Below are 24,791 nucleotides of genomic sequence, written 5' to 3'. Positions count from 1 at the left end.
TGTGTGGCAAATACTGCAACAACAGTACATACTTAAACATTTTTTGCAGTTGCTAGCTAATGCGTTACCTTGTGTTCTTCAAGGGATTCCACGGTCACATTATCAGAAGATTAAACTAAGACTGCACATGCATAATCTTTGCCTCCATTGACAGAAAGTTTCAAATTTCATCATCGTATTTCAGCTGCTCAAGGCTCCCTCTGCAAAGTAGCACTTGCTTTCTGAGCATCAGGTGTGACAAGATAGAATTTGTCCCCTCAAATGATATCTAAATAATTGAACAGTGCAAACAATTAGAGTATAATACAGTAATGCAGCCAGGACAATTATCAACTGATAGTGCTAAAACTTTGCGCTTAGCTAGACTGTGAACAGCCATAGTGCAAGACCGTATGTTCAGCCGTATAATTTCGCGCTAGCTCAAAGCGCAGATCATGGCATATTTATGAAGCCTTCGTTAAAAGAACAGCAAAGCAAAACCGAGACCTTTTGCCAATCCATCTATAACAGCCATACCTCTGACTTCTGCTGAGCACCACATTTTTAGACTTTTAGAGATTTAGTTTTGAACATCTCCAGATTCTAGCCATATTAAAATCTCACTGCCCTGCAATCGACTACACGTGAGGCATTGGCAGCGGGGCGTAAGAGTGGGGGCTGACTAATGCGGCAAATGTTCTAAGCCCATTTTAACACAAGATTATTAACTGGATTTATTCTTCTCTTCCAGTTCTTTCAAAATCACATTTTAATTTGTCTGTCCTTGAAGAGTTTCAATTTCTCCCACTCACTGACAAACCTAAAAAGAGGAACATTTCCAAAGCATGGAGAAAAATATTTAATGAAAAAAAAGATATATGTATATAAAGACTCTGATACAAGCCTTTTAACAAAATAGCAACAAAAAACAAAACAACAAAAAACCACAACAAAAAAAAAAGAGAGAGAGAAAATACTGAAACAGACAGCAATACTTATATTTACATTATATTAAGAGAATAAATTTAATCAAATATAACATCTCACTTGGATTTTCAGGTAACCCTTCAGAAAGAGGGTTTTTTACAGTAAAGATGGAACCAGAGTAAAAATAAATGTTCTATTTTAGACAGTAGTGGATATGACCCTCGTGTTGCAAGATGCTGTCAGAGATTACCCAAAAGGGGACTGCCTGACAAGCTTCTGTGCTGACTGCATGCTGCTCTGGCAAAAGTAGTTCAAAAGCAAAGCCTGTATTTCCCCCAGCTTCTTAATTCATGAGTTCATCAGCATCATTAATTTGCACAGAAGTAATTATACTAGTTTTAACGATGGGTTTTAGTTAAGTAGTAACCATACACCTAGGTGAATCCCATTGCTCTGTCCAACATATTTAAGTTCACAAAGAAATCTTCCTCATTGTTTCATCTTAGAATTAAATTTGATTTTTAAGACACAAGCAATTTCAAATCTCTCACATTCCCAGTGCAGTTGCAAACACAAAAGCTGTCACACTATAACCTGTTTTCTTTTTAAAGTAGATGCAGAATTTCTCTGTAACATTTAAAATAAGTTCTTCCCCACAGCTCCATGAGAGTTCAGCAATGGAGGGAGAACTTAAAACTCTCAACAATACCTAAGTAGGTTGAGATGCATTGACAAAAATACTGGAAGATTAGCCAGTCTATTTATGGATATTTTAATGAGGTCAGAACACATGTATTTGAACCACAATCCCCTTTACAAAGGATAAAATCTTTCGGTGTTATTTGTAGCTTCCATGGATCAGCAGCTATGAGGGCAACAACAAGAGTTAAATATTTAAGAAGCCTTCACCAAACATGATTAACCAAAATCAGCTGAAACCAAAATCAGCTGGATTAACCATACAAACCAAAGCAAACTGATGTAGTCCAGTACCTGCCCCATTATTTACGGGCCTCTTTTTTCCCCCTCATACCGAAGGCAACAGAGCTGTAGATCTTACGTATGGACGGAAGTTTTGTTTAAGTCTAGAGCAACACACTGTAGGCATATAACACAAATAGCAGCAAAGTAACTTTCTGTCTGTTTGGGGGTTGTATTTTTTTTTTTCCTTTTTTATTTTGTCTTTTTTGAAAGCAAGAAAGTGCTTCAGAGCTCTGGAAAAGTGAGCAGGATCAGAACTCCTCATGGACATTACGTGCATAGTCCATAAGCTTGCTGCCTGTGAAGTATTCACTGTACTTCAGGATCTCCTCCAGCTCCAAGTGGTGGTTTTGATTTTCATCTGCTACTGCTATCATCTGCTTCGCTTCATTTAGGGCATTGTATTCATTCATAGGATCCATATATTCCTAAAACAAGTAAGAAAATAATTTTTAAATCACTAACCACACATTTCCACGCATCAGAATTATGAACCTTAGCTCTACGTAAGCTTCAGCAATTATGAGTTTAACATAAGCCATCCCAAAGTGAACATAAGTCACGGTAAAAGGTGTTAGCACATCTTTTGAACAGGCTTACATCTGTCTCCTAGCTATTTTTCCATTCACTGCCTCCTTGGCTGTTGCAAACTAAACTCAGTATCAAATCTGGTGGTTTTTGTGAAGAAATACGATATCAAAATTAAAAAGTGGCACACTATCGATCTGTAGGACCTGGATCTTATTCTTCTGGAGATAATCTTTTTAGAACACGTTCAATTTAGAACTTTCTTGTTCCTTTTTAAACCACCAGGCAGACATTACAGAAGTCAGAAGTTTCAGAAACAAAGCATTTTGCTCCTTCACCTAGCTTGAAATAGATCAAAAGTTTTCAAGACTGTGCTTTAGTCCATGATGTAGAAAACTCAAGATTATCTTCAATTTCTTCCCAGAAGATGTGACATACACATGCTTGCGTCTATGCATGTATACGTATACAAAGACGTCACAGATAAAACAGCTATTTTTAAAAGCAAATTCTCAGTAAAAAGGCTATTAACACTGTCTATGTCACAATATAACTGTTTATCCATACTACCACGGTCGTTCATAACCTTCTCAGTATGCAAATATGTGGGCAAGAACTTTAACATTCATCCTGTCGCGGGGAGAAGACCAACAGTTTAGAGGTTCTCCTTTCACACTGCCTATGCTGCAGTTTGAATTCTGCTAGCTGAGGTACATTCTGACATCCAGAAAGGAAAAAAAAAAGCCAAAATCAGCCATGAGCCTTTTCCATTGGCCATAGAACTGCCACAATTATAGGGGGGAAAATATTTCATGGTGTTTGGTAGACTCTTCTTCAGACAGAATTATTAGAAGAAGTCTTACTTCTGCAAATCAAAGTCCAAAAGGCCCAAACTAGAAGCCACATTTGAAAACAATAATTTGCTTTTCTAAAAAAAGAAAAACATTCTGAAATACAGGAGGTCTCCACTATTTTCTAGGCTACTGGGGCCTCAGGATTTGTTGGCTGTTGGGTTTTGTTTGTTTTATTTTATGGGTTATTTTTTTTTAATGAATATACAGGTTGCCAGTTACTCCTTTTGCAACTGAAGTGTTACTCATTGTCCCATAACCAGTGCACCTAATGAAGTCTGTGACTTGCTTTCATGCACTCCATACAAGTGTTTTTTGTCTACAAGTGACAAAAAAAACCCACTAAAAGCATACCTATGAATAACAATTGTGCTAGGAAAACTCCCCATCCTCTTTAACAAAAAGCGTAACACCACCACCTGCAAACACTAGAGAACAACTTGTAATCCAAAGTTTTGTAAAGTAGACGCACACGCAGAGTACTGTTAATTGAAGTATTTTTGGACTTCATACTCTCTAAAGCACTTTCAATCCTGTATTTAAAAAACAACTATAGGTTTTAAAAACACTGTAACTATTTGAGGAAGACTTACCTCCAGCTCTTCCATTGTGACAATGCCATCATGGTTAGCATCAATGACCTCCTCAAATTCCTTCCTTCTGTCTTTTACCCAGTCATCATCAATGTCTTGAGCTTGCTGGTTCTCTACAGTACCAACCGGTAATGAAATGAACTCTGAAAGGGTAAGTTTCTTATCTCCATCTTGATCTGTAACAGAAGTACATATTAATTGAAAAGTATTTGCTTAACGCCCATGAAAAATGACAAATTCCTTCATGTCAGACACGTCATTGGTAGAGTCTACCTGGTTTCAGCATTTAGCAGAGAAGAACTGTTACCATTTGTTTCTTCGGTTAGCCAAAAGCTCTCTGTATTATGGTACACTTTAGAATGCTAAAACACATATATTCATCAATATACTAAACAAAACCAATGTTACTGGACCTGCAGGACACATCAGGTGGCCAGTTGGGCTTTTTCTGTTTTTTTTTTGTTTTTTTTTTAAATTGTTGTTGTTTATCTTTTCAACAAGCTACTGCAACAGAAATTTTCTTATAGCTGTATCTAGTCTTCCTTTGTATTAGCATTCAGGTAAATCATCCCTCATAAAAGACTGCGTACTGGCGTTGTTCTGTCTGTTCGTCTCACGCACTCGAGTATCACTGGAAACTCTTCACATTTATTAAGCTAATAACTAGCAAAGTCACAGTTCTCTTTTTAATTTAAAACTGCTAGAAGTTTTAAATATGCATCACTATTGACTCAACAGAAAAAATAAGCATATGTGCCAATACTTATGAATTAAAAAAAAAAATTATCTTCTTAGAAACCTCAAACATTTATTTCCACTTTCATGACCGTACATCACGATTCTTACGCGGTTGCTGTCCTGGGGAAGTACAATGCAATTAATTCCCTCCTCACGGAACATTGACATCAATATGTTTTATAATATTTTACTATTCATCAAACCTTTCCTACTATTGCTACAGTGACCCTACAATGCAGCAGCACTTCAGTCTGAACTAGTGTCAGCTGGTCTTCCTTGTATGAAATACCGAGAGTATCTTCCTAACACATAATGTTGTGCTGTTCTTTAACAACCAGAGAATAAATTTAGTCTTGACATGCACAGACAACTCCACAGAGGCCAGCATTTGTGCTACCAGTTTGTTTTTCTTACTCATCTCATTAGAAGATGTGTAGAACAGAACAAACAAGATGTGCCACAATTTCAGACTGACCCATGCCAGTGCAATGGCCTAACAATGCCTACACAATAAAATGGTTTGCAAGTAAGCAGCTCCCCATAAACTTGTTTTAAAATGGCATACCCAAATCTCGGATGATTTCTTTCACCATGAACTTCAGCATTCCCCGACTATGCTCCGGATGAAGAAAGGACAAGAATTCCTCTTCATTCAACAACAGATCAGGAGGTGGGTTGTCAGCTTGGTACCACCGATCCTTCAGATTATCTAAAACTTCCTGTGCTAGAAACGTAAGAAAAAGATTTAAGCTATCATGTTCAATCTATTTAAAGTTCTTAAAATACACCTTCCCCTGTTACTCAATTCATAGGTCAAGGCTGACCTATGAGCCAGTTATTTTACAGTTCAACTTGAGGGAAAGCAGGCGCTGAGAGGAAATGAAGTGCAATTAGTTTTGTCTAGTTTGTGCTGAAACACTAGGAAAGATCCTTTAACCAAACCACTGAACTGAAATTAGGAGACGAAAGTGAAGGTTTAACTACACCTGTATCAAAACTTCAAAGCATCAAGTGAAAAGTATTGTCCTACCAGTATTGTTAGCTGGTTCTGGCAGCAGGTATGATTAATCCAACTTTGTTCAGTATTTCTTGTTCTCCTTTGTTTTCTTATTTTGAAGCCCACTACCAACAGAAATCTTTCACCTCCCTGAACACCAGTTGTAGCTTTCATCCGAACAAATCATTTTTGTTTTCTATTTCAAACCGTTCCTGCACGTTGAAATAGCTAAAACAGTATTCAAATCCAAAACATTCTTCAGATTCACTACCTCCATGTACTGCAATTGCAACATCCCAGACCTAGTTAATATCTACAAGAAAGGAAGATGTCAACAACTCTTTTCCTACCTAAATAGCAACAGAACAAGCCCTTTAACACTTAGCATGTTTTCTTCTGAGATTAGATAACATGACTATCATGAATCTAGAAAGATGCTCCTGATCTGGGAAGCACTGTTGTACCAGTGCCTTGCTTAAGAGCACTACACAGGTTTATTCTGCTCTACAGCACTGAAGTCTACCACAGGTAAGAAAATATTCTTTACCAACACAGTGGTTCCCAGAATGATCGAAGTGACTCACTTTATTATCTAATTTTACAACACTTAAGCTTTTTTTATTTCAACTTGGCATTATCTAAACCAAAACGAGTTGTATTATTGTTTTGAACTCTTTTTAAGTGTGTTCAAGCTCACAGGATTTGAGTTAACAAAATGGCACAGCGATCGTGTTACAAAGTGGTACGACAGGATGATCGAATTATGCACAGTGCATACAATTTTAAGTGCAGAGTTTTTTCTCCAGCCACACCGCAATTCCAGATAGCACTCAGCCTCCAAAAAACTACATAAATTAATGAAGCTTAAGAATTGTATTAAGTAGATTTAAAAACACTTTTTTAAAAAAATTAAAACCTAGTTTTTAGAGCAATCAACAATACATTTCAACAGACAGTTGTTTGTTAGAAAGCATCTAACTGAAAAGGCAGTATAAGCAAAGCCATAAAGCAGAGGACTAGGAAAGCTATGAAGAGACTCCTGCCCTGCCTCTGCTCCTCCTTTCTTCCTTTACAGAGGCTCAGAATTTAGAACATCACCAGAGAGAACTTCTATCCTTACACTCAGATACATCATCTCATATATCAGCCTAAAAAAGTGATTTGTTGGAACTATGAAACCTGAGAGAGTAGCTCTACAAAAGAGTTTGGAAACATCAAGGACAGATGCTAAGCTAAGCACTATGAAATGCATTTACTTTTCAGTTACTCAACGATACGAGTACTTACTACTCCTTTTAGCTACCTTGTCTATTCTCTATTAGAAAGCAGTCTGAATTCACATCTAAAATAAAGGGAAATATTTTCGCTGCAAGCTGAAGTACACATGTACAAACAGATACATAAGCATCAAAAATCACTTTACATTTCTACTTATTTCATTTCATCTTACACCATGCAGAGAAGCACTTTTAAAGTGAATTTTTCCTAAACTCATCTAAGAATCACAATTTGTGCACGAGTTTCCGCTAAAACCATGCATCTGATTAGAAGAAAAAAACACCCTACAACACAGAACGTGAATCTTATGTGCACCTAGCGGTCCTGAACACAACCAAACAGGAAAACAATACCTGTGTAGGGTATACTTTTTCTGGTGTAGGCATTTTCTAAATGACACACTGGAAAAAACACAGTCTGTGGCACACCCTGCTATCTGCAAAATACACTAACAAACACAGATCTGAAGCATTTGCTTTTCACAAGTTTTAAAAACACTCTGAAAGACTACAGGCTGCAGATAATAAACTTTGTTAAATTTAATAAACTGTCTTAAATAGCTCCTGCATGCTTTGGGTTGTCGAGTTACAAGAGGAAAAAAACAAACCAAACGGTCACATCTTCATTTTCCAACTGCTAGTTGCAATCAAGCCTTCAGTGAGTTGTTTTTGTGAAGAGTAAAGAAAGCCTTCAGATTCTCAACATGAATCTTAGGGCAAGTTTGTAAATGGTAAGTTTTATCAAGGACACAACAGAGAATAATCAAATCTCTTGCTTATGGTTTTCCAGTGCAGCCAGCCAAATGTTAGAAATCACAAGTCAATCTCCCTTTGCCTACCTTTGTTACTCACTCTTAAATGAAACTCAACTGCCAGGTCATCAGATGACACCGTCGTTATCTGCGTAAGTTAAATAAAGTTGTGCCCCTAGTTTTGGCCTGCCATCCAAACTGTAGCGTGCTTCTGCACAAGACTCAGAAGATACCTTAAGATCCACACATTCAGTTATTTTTTACTATACAGAGTGAAAAAGAGTACTTTTACACTGCACTAGAGTATGAAAACAAGTTTTGCCTATCATCCTCAGGAAGCAGTAGATAACTAATTTGATTTTCCCAAACAATGCTCGTTACATAGGTAGAAAAATGATTGTGAACGCTTCCCTTATTCAGCAAATCTTTTATCTGATGAGCATTCCTGTAAACTGCAGTTAACCACACTGCCATAGAACACACTGCACAGGTGTTTTCCCTGCCATAGAATTCAAAGGGCCATTTGCATTTTAGTTGCTTTTTGATAAATGGAAAATATAACATAACCCACTTTTAAATGACTAATTCCTGCAAGGAAAGGCTAAGGCTTTGTGTTTTACTTAACAGTAATTTAAACACTTTTACATGGGGGTGAGCAGGGAGATTACTCTGTTAAGAGTTGCCAAGTTTATACCAAGCCAGATTCAAATGAAAGTTTCAGAAGCAGTCAGGAAGAAATGATCAATCTCACTAACTTAAAGAATCGATCTCTCTCAATACAACAGTCCACAGACAACACAGGTCTGACAAATTTTAGCAGACTGTTAAACATAAATAACTGAAAACTATCCAAGTAGGCAGTAACAAATAAGCAAACAAGATTTTTCAGTGTTAAATATTTACATCAGGAGTGTTGGGAAGGCAGATTTGGGTTGGAAAGAAAGCTAGTATTTCTATCTTATGGCTTACACATTCTACATTTGTGCAGAAGCAGAAGAACAACTAAAACATTACTCTTCTATCAAGAACAGTCTTGACATTCAGGTTTTAGGAAAGTAAAAGAAAAACCAACACACACCAACAGTCTGCACTTACTTTCTTCATCTATTTTCAACTCTTCATTATTTCTGATCTTCTCTGCAATCTCTTTTTCGTTAAAGCCCTTACTGGCCAAAAATTTAATTTTATATTCATCCCAGGACACATGGCCTGCAAGAAAGAGCCACATCTCAGACATGACACAGTATGCTTAAACAACAAACTTTTGGTCTCATTACTTAAAACAGCATGTGTGAAAATCTTTTGGTTCAGCACTACAGCCATCACACTACGCTTCACGAACAGCAATATGAAAACTATCACCTGACTCACTTTTATGTTTCTTTAGACCAGACAGGCCTTGTGAAAATAACCTACTTAATGTGACCGTCCTCACCCCATCCCTGGCCCCTTAACTTGACACAGCTTCCTATGACCGCAAGTGAAATAACACAACAGTCCACACAGAACTACAGTGCTGACCAGAGCGCGTTACTTCTTCGCTCTCTTGTCTTCTGTAGGGATCAAACCTGCTGTGATTTACACTCAGTCCAAAGGAACTTGGATTTTGTCACAGAACATCTGAAGAGGGGCCAGTAGGTCTGGCTACTAGCAACTGACTTAACACGTCATCAGCAGATGGAGGAATCGTTCATCTTACCATCACCATCAGGGTCCACGGCTCGGAAGTGCATTTTATTCTCTTCCACAGCTTCCTGGAAATGTTCATCTGTCTTTTCCATGATCCAGCGCTGCATCTCTTTCGCACCTATCTTTTTATCATTATTTATATCTACCCTACGGATGAACAGCAAACAAGACTTAGATTTGGGGACTGGTGGGCGGGGTGGTGGTATGTTTTTAGTTTCTATATTAATTACTTTACTCAACAATAACAAACAGAGGTTGCCAGAGAAAGAGTGTATTTATAACCCTCTCTGAGAAGTGGTACATTCTTTGAACCACAGAGTAAACAAGTAGCAAGGTAGCCATTTATTTCATAATTGAATTTAGGTAACTACAACATGTAAGTTACTACTCAGTGAAAAACATTCAGCCATACTTCACTTTGCTGTAAGTTAACTCATTTAGTATTACGGGTTTGAGTAAATTTTTAAAGTAGAGGAAACTATAAATACATCACTCATGGCATATTAGCTCATTTACTGTTGGTTCAGAATTGTCAACTGCCAGCTGCTGCAGACTTTCACTACTTTGAAAAATTTCTTCTCTAACAATCTCTCAAATCATTAACTCCCTCTCAGTTTATCTTTCCAAGTCCCTTTTACCTTGATCTGCCAAGACCTCTGAAGTTTATTGATGAGTTACCGCGCTGTGTCTGTCTAGATCACATCACAACTGTCACGACCATTAAAAATAATGAAAATACAACATGAATAAACTTGGTACAAAGACTTTCAAAGTATTTAATACTTTGACTGTAGCACTTGTAAGTGAAAAAAAAAAACCAAAGAAACGAACTTTCTTTCTTCTATACCTTGATCTCTGGTAACACATTACAGCTCATAGTTTTTAATTCTAAACATATTTAAAAGTTCTGGACATATATTTATTCTCCATTAGGTTTCTGAGTTATCAGGCTCACTTTGCTTTGTCAAAGGATACGCTTGTACTCAGTGCTATTGAGTTACTGAGCTACAGAATTAAATTTTTTCTACTTGACTGAAACTATCAGTAAATGTCCAAACTAACAATCCACTGTTGTCCTTAACATACTACCAATGCTACCTTGTCGTATTAAGGTACGCTGCCACACCTTCAATTCCATTAATGCTTATTTCATTAAAAATAAGTTAATATAAAAATTACAGTTGAAGAACAAATACAAAAACAATAAAAAACCCTTGAAGTGGCATATTGAGTGTATCACTAAGTATTTATTCAAAAAAAGAGGTAACAGTATTTAAAACTGAAAATACATCACTAACATTTAGGAGGCAAGAATCTATTTAAAGCATGCCAAAACCACTCTTTTTCAATTAAAAAAAAAAAAAAAAGAAAAAAGAAAAAAACCCCACAACATAACAAAAAAAACCCTGCTTGACTCGGGCTTTTTTATCTGTTTGTATCACTGTCTTACCAGTACTGAAATCTTATAATTGAAACTCAAGTTACTAGATACGTGATTTGCCTTTAAATGTCAACTAAATGTTAAAAGCTTAAGCCAAATAACAACCCTAGCACCTAATCTTCTACAACATTTAGCTCTATTAATAATTGCAGTATTAGTGAGTTTAAATATTGTATCACACCTTTCCATATACAGATGCACAGGCTCAGTACTAGCAACCTTTCAGTACCAATGGCAAGGCCGGTAAAATGGTCATGTTTCACTCGTGCCACCTTGCACTCACCAGGTGAATGAGACGGGAAAAGAAAGCGTTTTCCCCTCCACGTTTAACATTCTAGTTTCCTTAGATCAAAGCTATCAAACATACTACTTCCTAGCAGTACTTTCCATCTAAATCACATTGTAATTAGGGAGATAGGTAACAAACATCCCATTTACTGCTCTTCTAGCTCATCAAAGCACACCTTTGTTCAGAAGTTTCCAATGACTCAGATTTTCTCGAACTAGCAGGCATCCATTGCAGAAGGTGAGCTGAAACCCTTTCAGTGTCCACAAACTGCACTTCTGCTTTTGAGAAGAATATTTACAGCTGCGTGAAATGTAAGAGAACTCTCTCGCAGAACAGACTACTGATTCCACTATTTCCACTAATAATGAGCAGCTTATTTAATTACGTGTTGCTGAACAATCTCATACTGGTAAGTAATGGAAAACTGATTTTCAAACATGGTGATGGGCAATTAGTTTTCTGAGGCAGACTGGCCTGAACACTCAAAAGAGCAGTACGTTCTCCTTAAAAAAAATTGCCAAAGAACAAATACTGGCAAGAACGAATTTAAGTTCAAGAAAACAAGATGAATCCAAGCAAGGATATCACCCCAGATTGCAACTTCGCTCAAACCTTCCTTGGTAATCTGTGTATAGAAATCTTGTGACGATTTCTCAAACTGCATGATATACCAGGAAAAAAAAAAAAAAAAAAAAAAAAAAAAAAAAAATCTCGATCACTCTTTTTCTACAAGAAGCATAGTTTTCTCCTAGAGTGCCATCTCAAATTCGTAGAAACTTAGATACATGATGTACTACTTCCTGAATTGACAGAAAAGAAAGGTTTTGTAAAAGCAGGGACTATTATTAGCATGAATTTGAATTAAAGAACAGACTACAGAGAGTAACTTACCTCATTGCTTATGTGTGTCATTCCATAGAAAATTACAGATAGACCACAGCCCAGACAGTAAGTAGTCAATGCAATGTGATAAATAGCATTGGTGTTAATGGGCAGCATCAGGCATAACAGCTCCTTATAATGTCTAAGTTCAGGGTTAACACTTCACTAACTATTCAAACTATATTTCATTATCTGTCCTGGTTTCAGCATAGATGTCTGAAAGAACAGGTTTTAAACACTTCAGCCCACTTTCTCAATCACAAACCATTAAAAACCAGATTTTTATAGCCACCTTTCAAAAGCTCCATATCTGAAAGTACTATCAATAAACACTGGCTACTCAGGTTTTCAGATCATGTTTTCGGGTTCCTAAATGACAACACTGCAATGCTGCCCAAGGTACTGAGGGAGAAGGAAAGCAGTGTTCTTATCTGAAGGACCAAAGATAATAACTCCCTTGAGCACCTAACGCGTATCACTTTTGAGTCGGTTTCCGTTCCATTCAAATAATGAAAAGCAGATCTAGAAAATATTTTTTAATAACAGAAACCAAAGCAAAGCCCTACTTTACATGGTAGGAGGCAGGCAAAATTTCTTAGTTGCATATTTAAATGTACAGGTTAGGAAAAACCCAAATCAGGGTACACACACTACTTAATACCTTCCCATGGCATACAGCATAAACAGTTCTTTAACTGCATCATACAAATCTGTCATTTAAACCGAAGTGATCCAAACAGGAAAGCTTCAAACGTCCCCTCTCCTCATTCTTTACTCCACCTGCTGTTGTCCAACATCGGCTGTCATTACCAGCGTCCTCCCACCACAGACAGAACGCGTACCATTAGAAGGAATACTGCGTTAGGCTAATGAGACAAATCTGAAATGAAGAAAGGGGGCATGGGTCTTGCCCTGTGTGCAGTCTGAACACAGAGCCACAGCTGTGAAGTCTAAGGAAGAGAGCCATGCTCACAAGCACTGTGCGATTCAGAACAAGTTCTGCTTTAGGAAACGGTAAGTTCATGACTTTTAAACAAGGAGGAAAAAAAACAAACGAAAGCACCTCTGTAGATGGTAGTAGCTAATAGAAGGTGTATTTTAGGCTGTGACCTGATGAATGACCATCAAGGTAAGGCACTCAGCTAACACAAAGATTTGAATTTTTAAATCACAACAAGGGTTGCCCCTAAATAGCTGAAAACACCAGCAAAATGCAAATGCTAGAAGGATACTCAACTCTCAAACTCACAGAGGTAACTTCATCACCACAAAGACATCCTGGTAGAAAGCCACACACAGTACATTCTTCTGCACTTGAGTTTGTCGGTTTTATTCAGGCTCACCAAACTGAATTCTAGCATATAATGCCATTGACTTAGCAAAATCAGTGTCACCGCAAATACACTTGATTGCTTTCCATATCCATCCTCCTTCCCTCCCATCAACACCCACCTACACAAGCTACACTACACCAGACAGCAGAACAATTTTCTATAGATTCCAGGCTTATTTAAACTATTTAAAGGGAGACTACAGTTGTTGGGTTTTTGGTTTTTTTTTTGCAATTTTAAGACATACAAGAAGAAAGGATGTCAAGTAAGCCTCTCTCACAGATTTTCGTCACCTGAACAGCCCTTGGCAGGAAACGTGGACTAAAAGGATAGCTTAATTTCACAGGCTAGAGTGGAAGTATTGGTTAATTTGTAACAAACCGCTCCCGTAGACAAGTAAGGTTTGTCCTCCTAGTAAAGAGTGACTTGAGGAACTCAGATACAAAATTATGAAATGCCAGTTGTTTTTCCAGTCACATATAGATTGCTCGCCTAGAAAAACTGGGTTTGGGGAGCCTTTCTTCCATGTTTCAATTTGATTTTCAGTAACTGTATTAAACAATAATGTATACTTCAAATTTACTACTTTATATCAAACTGGCACACTGTAGAACCTCAGACATCATTAACTAAAACCACATTGTGTGTTTTCTTTGCGTCTTCAAATAAAATATTCCCACAGCATCTGGAAGCCTGTGACGTACTAGCTTTTCACAGAAGTTCCTGCTATTTCTCTTTTCATTCAACCTTTAAGAGTATGTCTAGAAAGCAACCAAATTCCCCAGAATGCTTTTCCACATTTCCAATCTGACCATCCGACAGAATGTAATTTTAAGTAAGTATCTGAGTGAAGCTGATCTTGAATCCAATTGCTTTAAGCTTCCTAAGACAATCTATTTCATAACAAACAGGCAGAAATGAGATTTTACAGTTTGTGGATGACAACTTACTAATCACCAGTTAAATGTTTCCAATAAACATACAGCAATAAAGAAAATTAAGCCTTCTAAGCACAATCTTAATGTTTGTATATGTCCTACCAACAAAGTGAGTGGTATGAATAGCAGACACAGTAATAAAGGATTCTACTCTAAATGAAAAAAAGCACTCATTTGCCCATTTGCTCCAGGTGCCTTCACTCAGGAGAACATGAGAAAAAAAAAAATCCAATGTTATTATTGATATCTTTTCCCTGTTAATGAAAAAGTTGTTGAAAAAAAAAAAAAGCTTTGTTAAGCCTTCTCATTTTATCTCAGGTACATGTTCATCACCACACCACCATCAGCATTAAGAGCACCAACGTAACTTAAGCTGTTTTAATAAAATTAATCCACCACTGCAAAAATGCAACTAAAGCCAATTCTGCCACCTGGTGTCTAGAAGTATGCACTGATTTCGAGTTCCGTTTCCATCAGGTTTACTGACTTCCAAACCTCTGACAGTTTCTTAGCTGACACAAACCTTATCTAGCACAAGAAATGTTTTATAAAAGGAAAATGCTTTAATGTCTGAAAGTAAAGTTATTATTTTTATATCAAGTAAGGAGCTAGATGAAGTTTTCAAAAAAGGCTACAAAAGAAAAACTTAATCTTTCTCTTCTCATATTTCAATGTCATTGTCTCTTTATTTTTCTAAATAAAAGACAGTAAGTATGAAACTTAGATTGCCAATCGAAACCAAACTTAGAGCAAAGCAACAGAGCATATTATTGCTAGAATAAAACCAGAGCAAGCTCAGTCCCTCACAATTCACCCTGTCACCAAGGAAGCCCATCCTTACTAATCCCTTGATCTAAGATACAAGTGCGATTGGTTATTCATTGAGACAGAAAACCAGGAAAAAGTAATATTGATTTTCATATCTTGAGGGGCTACGTAGGTTTTTTTCACATAGAAACTACGCCTTGTCATAACCTGAACTAGCTGAAGACGTCCCTGCTCCTTGCAGGGGGGTTGGACTAAAAGGCCTTTAAAAGTCCCCTCCAACCCAAACCATTCTGTGATTCTAAACTTTGCCAGCTCACAGCACCAATCCTCTATTTTGATCATAGCTCTAACACATGCATTCTCATTCCTGAGAACAGTTTATACAGGTATGTTAATACCTCAATAACATCAACACAGTGCTTACAGTATGATGCTTTCCCCCTCAGAGTCACAATTTTTACATTTTTACAGGAAAAAAAATGTGCAGATTTTACTCTGAAGACCAGAGAAAGAGGCTGCACTGTTCCTGGCAATGTACATAACTTACTTTGAAAAGATGGCCATGAGCTTCTTCCTATTTTTCCTGGGTTCTGAATCTTCCTCAAACTCTTCCATCTCTTTTCCTAGAAAAACTTCTTGATGAAATTCTTTATTGAGATGTCCATCCATCTCCATTTTGACCCCGTTCAAGTGATCTGGGGGCAAGATCTCATTCTCATCTTTATTGTCAGCTGGCTTTTCTTTGAGAGCTGAATTGTTTGCAGGCCTTGCATAAACATCCATTAGAAGAAATACAAACAGAAGGGACAAATACAGAGATCCCAAACTGCAGAGAAAAGCTTGTCTTGACATCATTTTTTCTTCTTTATTCAAAGTATTGGCTGATTAAGTTACTGTGAATGGATTAAATGATCTAAAAAAAAAAAAAAAAAAGGAAAAAATACATGCAAATTAAACTCTAGAACATTATGTTGCTAATAAAACATCTCCCAAAATTCAGAAGAACCTGCACACACAGACACAAGTATTTGCAATGAAAGAATTAAGAAGTCTGTTAAATAATACTCAACAAGAAATTAACCTGGGTCAGTTTTCAGTCCGCACAACTGTAACCTCTGTCAGAGGACTGTGGAAGACAACATCCTTTAAACGGCCTAGTTCTGCCTTCAGGTGTTCCGGCAGGAGCTGACCTGACAACTGAAACCCAAGCACTTGCTGAGAAGCCAACGCAGCATACAAAACACTTACTGTCCGCTGTGCAGCCCAAGCTCAGCTGTGCCAATGCCCCGCACACTAGCACCGCGCTTCCCAGCAAGCTGCAGGAACAGCCACGACAGCACACCAGCTCATCTCAACAAACCACCTCTTTAGAAAGGCTGAAAAACGTAAAGGTCTTTTTGGAGAGAGATGACTGAGGGAAACGCAATTACAAATGCCACCGCATAAAGCGGAGCTGGAAACACACAGGAAACAGCCGGCAGGAAAAGCAACCCCAGGGGTGGATCTGTCATAACCTGCTTGCTGGCGCCTGAAAACCGCTGCTACATACAAGTCTGCAGATCACAGAGACGGGGAAAAGGACCACAGCCCGACAAACAGAGCACCGAGGAGCACAAAATCCACAACAGACCCACGAGGCACAGCGGGGCAGCCGAGTACCTGCCCAGCTCGCCCTCCGCCGGAGAGGGGGAGCCCGGCCGGGGCTGCCCTGCTCGACTCGAAAGGCGGCGGCGGCCCCTACTCCACTCCAGATAAGGCCACACGCACCCACCTACAGCTCCGGGGCGCCCGCGGTGCCCGTTCCCTGCAGGACGCGGGGGGACGCAGCCTCCGAGAAGGGTGACAGCCCTCGGCCTCGCTGCCCCTCGCCCCGCGGCTCCCGACGGGGGGAGGTCGGTCGGCCGGCGCGGACGACCCCGGGCCCACTCCCGCCCCACAGGCACGGGCGGAGGGAGGAGAGCGGGCGGGGCCAGCGCTGCGTAGGAAGGTCGTCACGACGCAGTGCGTGGTGAAGGGCGGGGAGCGGCCATCTTGGAGTAGGGCAGGGACCCGCCCCGTTCCGCCTGCGGCAGCCATTTTCCCTCACGGCGGGAAGACACAGCTCCGGGTGCTAAAAACTTGAACGTAGTTGCTCACGTGTTCTTCCTTACCTCAATTAATAATAAAGCAGACGTTCTCCTCCAAGCATGAAGGAACCTTTTTCATTCCCTGCCGGGTCCCTTTTCCTGGCTACACGTACATTTCCAGTTTCGTGCTTTATCGTTCACCTGTTCTGCTGGGGAGCCCACAGAACGCTGCCTTTTGTACGCAACACGCCGCGACCAATCCCTATAAAACCAGAACAGCAGCTAGCTAGTTAACACACCACTTCTTTCACAAAACTACGTGCCCCCTTGTGCCACAACGAAGCAGAACCGCCACGCACCAAAGCTTCCACTGGTTTTGGTCAGGGGCCGAAGCAGTATTTCACGCGGCTTCCCTCCCCTCGGTCCAACACAGCGCCCGGATCCAAAATGGCACCGCCTCGGCCTCGCATGCCCTGCTGCAAGATGGCGGCCGCACGGCGCCTCCGTCTGCGGTCAGGTGGTGCCGGCGCGGCCACTCCTCCTCCTCCTCCGCCTTCCCCCACCCCGACAAGGCAAACGGCGAGCGCTGCACACACCGAGACCGCGCCGGAGGCAGGGACGGAGCCGCTGAGCCGGCGCTTACCAGAGAAAAACGCAGGAAGGAGACATGAAGCCACCTTTGAGGGACGGCGAAGCGCGGTGAGGGTTTCCACAAGAAGCTTGTCCCCTCTCGGCGGCCGTAAGCCGCTCCTGCCCCCGGGGGCGGGACTCCTGCCGTTCCCGCCTAAAGCTTCGGGGGAGCGGGCCCTGGAAGGGAGTGGGGGGCTCCGGCCGGGGCCGGCTCACCCCGCCGAGGCCCCGCGGCCATGAAGCTGCTGCGCCTGCTGTGCCGCCACAAAACGGCCCTGGGCCTGGGCGGCTTGTCGCTCTTCGCCGTGGTGCTGCTGTACCTGGCCAAATGCACCTCCGAGGGCCTCCGGCCTCTGCCAGCCCCCCGCGGGCTCCCGCACAACCAGCCTGAGGCCCTGCCGCCGCGGGGTGCCAGGGGCCCGCACGTCCCTGCGGCCCCACCACCTTCCCCCGAGGAAACCGCCTTCCTGGCCGTGCTCATTACCAGCGGCCCCAAGTACAGCGAGCGTCGCAGCATCATCCGCAGCACGTGGCTCTCGGCCGCCGGGCGCCCTCCTCACGATGACATCTGGAGCCGCTTTGTCATCGGCACGGGTGGGCTCGGGGCAGAGGAGCTTCGGAGCCTGGAGCTAGAGCAGAGCCGGCACAAAGACCTCCTCCTTCTGCCAGAGCTGCGGGATTCCTACGAGAACCTGACGGCCAAAGTCTTGGCCACGTACGTCTGGCTGGATCTGCACCTGGACTTCCAGTTTGCCCTGAAGGCCGATGACGATACCTTCGTACGCTTGGATGTGCTCGTGGAAGAGCTGAGAGCCAAGGAGCCACGTCGCCTCTACTGGGGCTTCTTTTCTGGCCGCGGTCGAGTGAAATCTGGCGGCAAATGGAAAGAGAGCGCCTGGGTGCTCTGTGACTACTATCTACCATATGCTCTGGGGGGCGGTTATGTGATTTCTGCAGATCTGGTGCGCTATTTGCGACTTAGCAGAGACTACCTGAACATGTGGCAGAGTGAAGATGTCTCCCTGGGGGTGTGGCTGGCTCCCATTGATGTGAAGAGAGTGCACGACCCTCGTTTTGACACTGAGTATAAGTCCCGGGGTTGCAACAATAAGTACATAGTAACTCATAAGCAGAGCATCGAGGACATGCTGGAAAAGCACCAGACCCTGGCTAAGGAAGGAAAGCTCTGTAAGGAGGAGGTTAAGCTCAGGCTTTCCTACATGTATGATTGGGGAGTGCCTCCTTCTCAGTGTTGCCAAAGGAAGGATGGCATCCCGTGAAAGTCTGAGGGAGGAAAAGGCAGAATGCTGATGGACTCTGAGCTTGGTTACTGTTACCTGGGGAGAATCCCAGTAACTAGGGCTTCAAAATTACTCAAAAGATTTTGCACGATCCATTATGCCAGAATCGATGAAACCTTGAAACTCCTAAGAGCTACTGATGTGGCATGATGTAGAGATGTCTAAAAAAAGAAAAGAAATAGATGACAAAAGGCATGGAAAGGCTCGTGTGACATGATTGAAGGCAAGTAATAGGTTGCAAAATATGGATAACTGCTGAAAAGTTGCTGGAAGATTCTTAACAGACTCCAAGATGTATTTGCTAAAGATCATGACAGGCCTTTGATTATCTATAAGACTGTGAAACTAGCATCTGCTGTTTGTTTCTTGGCAAGGAACACGTGTCAATTTGGCAAGGTTTGACAGTTCTAGTGGGGCCACAAAGCAGTTGCTGTTGCCAGTGGGAACGGGTGGCTGGTTATTGACACAAGCAGTCAAGCGAAGGGAACAATTTTACCTAGGATATTCACATCAGGGGAGGGAGAGGGAGGCTGTTCTTTGGCAAGTGCTCTTGACTTACAGGAATGGAATTATTAGACCTTCTGTGTAATTTGTCTCTAAGCTTTTTGTTGTTTTAAAGACATCATGTACATAAATTATCTGGCAGCTACGGAGTAAGTCTGTATTTAGAAAGGTGGATGAGTTACGGTATTTGGCAGATATGGAATATATTCTCTTATATTGGGGGCAAATAGGTGTGCTACAAAGCTAGCCTTCAGTTGTTAGGCATAGGTGTTGTCCTTAGCTTGTCCTCCAGATACACTGTGAAGAAACATTTCCCCTCCCAACAGTAAGAAATCTCACTGGCTACTACAAGGTCAGATGTTGTAGGCTTCAGATTTCTATTGTTCTGGATTACTTCTGTAAATCAGCAGGATTAGATCAGTGGAAGCTGTTCAGAGTTCAAACAAGATTGCCCTAACATGGGTACCGCAGAGAGAAATAGGTTGTCCCATCCCCAGATTCCTGTTTGAGGAGAACCTTGTCTCTTTTCAGGAGCTACATTGCAATCGAAGGAGACTAATCCCCCAACAGCCACCTTGAGGTGCCTGAAGCTAGGCTGTGTGGATTCTGTCTCTCTCCAATAGCACCTTGTAGTGGAACTAAATCATTTTACAGGAGGTCTAAGTTAATTGCTCAAGTGGTAAATGGGATTTTGTCCCTTGGCCCTGTCTACACTGCAGATAATTCTGGTGCTGACAGAGCTTGTCGGGCTCGGATGCAGCGTTGAACGGTAAATGCAGACAGGACTTTATTGGCTGTAGAACAGATCGCTTGCACGATTTCACCGCGTTACTTATCTTCAGACCTTTAGGTAAGCCTGTAATTCAAACATTTTTGAATAGTAGGTGCTCTGATTCACAGAAATGCTTTTTTTCCAGTACTGGTACAGAGCTACTGACTCCCAGCAACCTTTGTCAGCTCCAGATCTTTCAGTATAAGCAGAGTTTTTACTTTTATGCCTGAAAGGCATTCTTAATTATCAGTTTTACTGTTTGTTGCACGCTGCACTTTCATACTATTTCATTTCCTCCTCTCCCTAGGTCAGTGTCTGTTCCCACCTGCAGGAAGGAACAAATTGTAAAGAAAAAAAAAAAAAGGGTGCCACTATCTCTGTATTTTTGCTTCTTAAATTAGCAACTTAGCAATTCATACCAAAGGAATCAAGTACCTTTTCTTTTTGTTATTCTTCTCTTGTTTTGATTAAGTTATTGAGGATTAAGAAAAGTCTTCTGTAGAGGCTGATAGTTCTGTTTTGATGAATTGAACAAATCTTTGACTTCCTTCTAAAACAAAGTTAAACTAAGATACTGGAAAAAATAAGTTTTAGCGTGTGTCCATTCTAATGCGTGCTTATGTGCTGACAGATAGGCAGATGTGCAACAAGGTGTACTACTCCGAAACAGGAGCTGAACCAGAGTACAGGAGATTTAAATTGATTTTAGCATTTTTTAAGATATCTCTTTGCCATTTGGGGTTCAGTAGTATTGTGTGTATATATGTGATTAAATGCTTGTGATGTGAGTATTTATTTACGATTATTGAAAATGTATTATGTATAGGAAAAATAAGGTATTTAAACGTCATTTTAAATTTAAGGAGGTACTGTAACGTCCATGAGAATTACATGTCAAGCGGTGCTTGAATTTACTGGTGTACAAGCCATGATTTGTACTGGGATCTGAACTGCAGATCAGAAGTCTGCCGCATGTCTCTCAAGCGAGTAAGAATGTACTGTTCATCCACTTCTACCAGTAACTGTGTTCATGGAAGTCGTTTACATTGTTGACTTTGACTCTCCCTACCCAAACTTCCATCCCTCCCACCCCCCAAAAAAAGTGGTTTTAATTACTAGCAGAACTAATGGCAGAGAGATGCTGGATCTCCATCTGATATTTGACCCCACGGACAACATTACGCACAGCTTTGTTATTCCTTTTTCTGTTTAAGTTTACCCATGTTTTAGCTCTAGCTGCAAAACAAATTAGCAAGAAAGGCAAAATATAGCACTTAGATTTCAATCCCAGTTAACTGGGAAATGCCACTGAAGTAAAAGATCAAGTTTTTATACATTTTTGGTATTTGAAAAGCAAATTGAATCATTTGGGAGAGCACAGACATGCCACATGTTGTGTGGAAAAAACCCAGAAAAAACATTAACTGGATACAGGATTATGTTTTATATATTTTACTAGAAAGAATTTGCATGTGAAAGACCTATTAATGTTATTTTGAGTAATCAACAAACATCTGTGTCTTGCATGGGTGACTCACTAAAATTTTAAAACTTGAAATTTCCGTCCAGAGTTCATTTCTGAGCCCATTTAATTCTAAAGCAAAATAGAAAGCACATTTTGAACAACATGTGAATATTTTAAAAGCAGTCATTAAAGGCTGTCTTTTATACCTCCTCAGGACTAGGTTCCACATTCCCTGACATCATCTCAGAAGTGTAGTATATGATGTTTTTGTACTTCAAACCATGGTGTAATCTTGGTCTCTCCTGAAAGCCAGGGAGAAGTCTGACTTCAGCGAGTCCAGCTTTTGGGAGGACATTCAAGTGCTGCTGAGAAATAAGTTGGTTTTTGTCTTTATAGCAGCTATATTAGAGTGGAAAGTTTTGTTGTGGGCCTTAGCAAAAACAAAGTTATCCAGGAACAGACTTTTCTTTTTTTTTTTTGTAGCCATTCTTAATGGCAATAGGTTAGTGATATGCTGGGCTTTTAAATTTTTTTTTTAAATAGCGTTTCTGCTGATTTCCAAGTTTTCTCTTCTTAAATACTTTTCCAGATTCCCCCACACTACCGATAATATTATCACTCTAGCTTTTCTAGCTATCAGTATGTTATACACACCGATATCCAGAAAGTGTTGGGCACTTTCTAGTTAGGCAACTGTGTCAAGTCTATAAGCTTATGTTGGCATCCCTTCAGGACTACTACTGAGTTGGTCTGTAACACTATTGAGCTTTTTGTTATTGTTTCAGATATCTTTTAAAATTACGGTTTAAATCAGGCATTTAGCATTCTATCAGAGCTAATAAATACAGCAGAGAAATTAATTTTTCATAATATGCCCTCTCTGTTATCATGTCCAAGACTTGATACTGAAATATTTAAAGCTGACAATGGCATAAATTCAGCTAGAAAGTTGATTTTATTTTCCAGTGATTTTTTTTTTAGTTATGTGCAACATGACTTAATTACTTTAGTATGTAAAAACAAAACATTGTCATACTAAATAAACCAACAGTTTCACTTAAACCCTCAAGCTTCCAAGAATTCCTATAGTCAGTTCAAGATTAAAACAAAGAAAAAAAACAAAACAAAACTCAATTTAGGAATTTCTATTTCTGTAACTGAATACTTTATTTTCTGAATGTCTAGCCTTGTTCATGTGAAGTTTGCTCAAATACAGCTTGTGTGTGTCATACTTTTGAGAAATGTTACATTTTCTGTAGTTGAAATGCCTCATTTCTGAGTGTTGACATTTGTATTTCCTATCTGTTAACACTAGTGTTTTGGGGGCCAAAGTGTTAGCTTTGCAGGTTTGATTAAAAGCCCAGCAGCACAGGAGGGTGATTAAGAGTTGCATCTCATTTGGTTTCTGTTCAGCTCAACTCCAGCACCAGAGTTGGAATACGGTTTGCTTGACAACCTGTCAACACCCACACTACAGATTTTATTTAGAGCACACTGCCTGCAAGACCCAAATCTGTTGCTACGCGTACCTGTGTAAGATATGCTCTCACCTTGGAACTGGAACTACTTTATGCCAACGTAATACGCCAGTTATTATTTTCTGATACAGACTGGGTGATGTCTTGTCAAACTTGGAAACGGATCAGCGTTACTTGTAGCCTGTCTGAAGATGAAGGATACGTCAGCGTGCCTTTATGAAACAGAGATAGCGTGGGGGGCTGTGCTGAGGACGTTTTTAACAGTTGAATGAAATTGCACATTTTTTTGCAGCCACATAACTTGACCATTTGGGAGCAGGGTGTGGCACACAGTTTATTTGCTCAGCATTTATACAGGAAATAAACTGCTAGAAACCTGAAGCTATCTGTGATGGTGAGAACTCTTGGTAATTGCGTAAGCGTATTCTATATGTATTTATGTCCTTTCATGTATGCCTTTATTGGCCAAAGGGTCTGTGTGCTGTAATTTTTAATAAAAAAAAATTTTGCTGTATAGACGATGGCTTGTTCTGTGTAAGAAAAGGTAGAAGTGTTGTTATTTTCATTTCATTATACCGCTGAGAGGCACGGAGGATGGGCTTATCCTTAAGCAATTGTGTAAAAATGCTTCAGTTAACCTTAGTAATAATGACTGATCAGCTTCCCAGAACCCTGGTGACCTAGAAGGAATTCCACTGGGTCACACCTGGCTACATAAACACATGGAATCATCCTATTTTTATATTGGCAGCAATATAGGGCAGGACTTAAACCATAATGCAGCCAGAAAAAGGAGTTTCTCTGACTAAAAAGTGCATTGGTCTTAGCTAAGAAGTATTTTAAGTAGTTAGACATCAATAAACACCATTGGCTACAGTCTGTTCTATGTTAAAAAAACCAAATACAACCAACATTCTGACAAATAATCGAAAATATTTTCACTGTAATGTCTGTTCAAATAATACCAACACTTCAGCAGTTTAAACAGCAGTAATGTGCTGCTGCTGAAGTAGCTAGTCCATTCTCTTTAGAACGAGTGTGTTCTTGCTGCTGCTGCTTCTGCCAAAGCCTTGGGAAGCACATTTTGGGCTCTAGCCCAGAGAAACACCTCTGCTTTTAGCTAAATAAACCAAGCTATTTTAACTCAGAAGCACATGATGGTTCCGTGTAAGACCAAATTGTTACTTCTGATCAGAAGTGTCCTGGTTCTCAATAGCAGGTTTTTAATTACCTATTACAACTTGTCTTGGAGGCGTTTGTAATAAAGTTCACCCTGACCAGAAAACCAACGGTAATTTCCCCTTTCAGTACTATGATCTTAAAGTGTCACAGTCACCTCTGGCACATGGAAAGCAGAAGGTTTGCTTCTTCCCTAGCCCATCACGAGCAGCTAACTCACCTGCTCAGTGACGTCTGCATTAAGGATTTATAGATTGCTGTGTCTGCTGAGGTGGAGGCACAGAGAAGTAGTCATACAACTCCTCCGGTGCATTAGTGATTTACAAACACTAAGGTCCAATGAAGATTTATTTAAACTAGAATTAAGATTGCAACACAATTTTTGCTGCTGTTTCACTGAAATCAAAGGCATTTCAGGATCTACGTACGTAGAAA

The 24,791-nt window shown here is 40.2% G+C and overlaps 2 protein-coding genes across 6 annotated transcripts; one reads left to right on the top strand and one right to left on the bottom strand.

The window, feature by feature from the left end:
- Positions 1–956: 956 nt before the first annotated feature.
- SDF4 (stromal cell derived factor 4) lies at positions 957–17,689 on the bottom strand. Of its 5 annotated transcripts, XM_086764402.1 has the most exons (8): positions 17,387–17,531; positions 17,112–17,289; positions 15,509–15,874; positions 9,323–9,459; positions 8,719–8,832; positions 5,163–5,321; positions 3,860–4,035; positions 957–2,315 (listed from the first exon to the last, which is right to left on the bottom strand). In XM_086764402.1, the coding sequence occupies exons 3-8, from the start codon at positions 15,814–15,816 to the stop codon at positions 2,139–2,141; spliced, it is 1,071 nt and encodes a 356-aa protein (XP_086620528.1). In that variant the 5' UTR covers positions 15,817–15,874; positions 17,112–17,289; positions 17,387–17,531; the 3' UTR covers positions 957–2,138. The 5 variants fall into 5 exon arrangements, with proteins under 5 accessions (XP_086620528.1, XP_086620531.1, XP_086620530.1 ...); XM_086764405.1 differs by lacking the exons at positions 17,112–17,289; positions 17,387–17,531 and adding an exon at positions 17,671–17,689; XM_086764404.1 differs by lacking the exon at positions 17,112–17,289 and having other exon boundaries at positions 17,387–17,484.
- B3GALT6 (beta-1,3-galactosyltransferase 6) lies at positions 17,689–19,203 on the top strand. Its single transcript, XM_010120268.2, has one exon. The coding sequence runs from the start codon at positions 17,894–17,896 to the stop codon at positions 18,935–18,937; it is 1,044 nt and encodes a 347-aa protein (XP_010118570.2). The 5' UTR covers positions 17,689–17,893; the 3' UTR covers positions 18,938–19,203.
- Positions 19,204–24,791: the final 5,588 nt, after the last annotated feature.

The sequence above is a fragment of the Chlamydotis macqueenii genome, chromosome 21 (assembly GCF_036417535.1).
Source record: "Chlamydotis macqueenii isolate bChlMac1 chromosome 21, bChlMac1.mat, whole genome shotgun sequence".
NCBI lineage: Eukaryota > Metazoa > Chordata > Aves > Otidiformes > Otididae > Chlamydotis > Chlamydotis macqueenii.
This window is presented reverse-complemented; position numbering and strand designations above follow the sequence as displayed.

Bases quoted from the DNA above. Each gene is read 5' to 3' on its own strand.
- SDF4 (XM_086764405.1), bottom strand. From the start codon at position 15,816: ATGATGTCAAGACAAGCTTTTCTCTGCAGTTTGGGATCTCTGTATTTG. The intron at 8,833-9,322 runs GTAAGATGAACG...TCTTTCTTGCAG, and splicing joins CGTGGACCCTGATGGTGATG to GCCATGTGTCCTGGGATGAA. The intron at 4,036-5,162 runs GTATGCCATTTT...CTTCTGTTACAG, and splicing joins AGAAATCATCCGAGATTTGG to ATCAAGATGGAGATAAGAAA.
- B3GALT6 (XM_010120268.2), top strand. From the start codon at position 17,894: ATGAAGCTGCTGCGCCTGCTGTGCCGCCACAAAACGGCCCTGGGCCTG.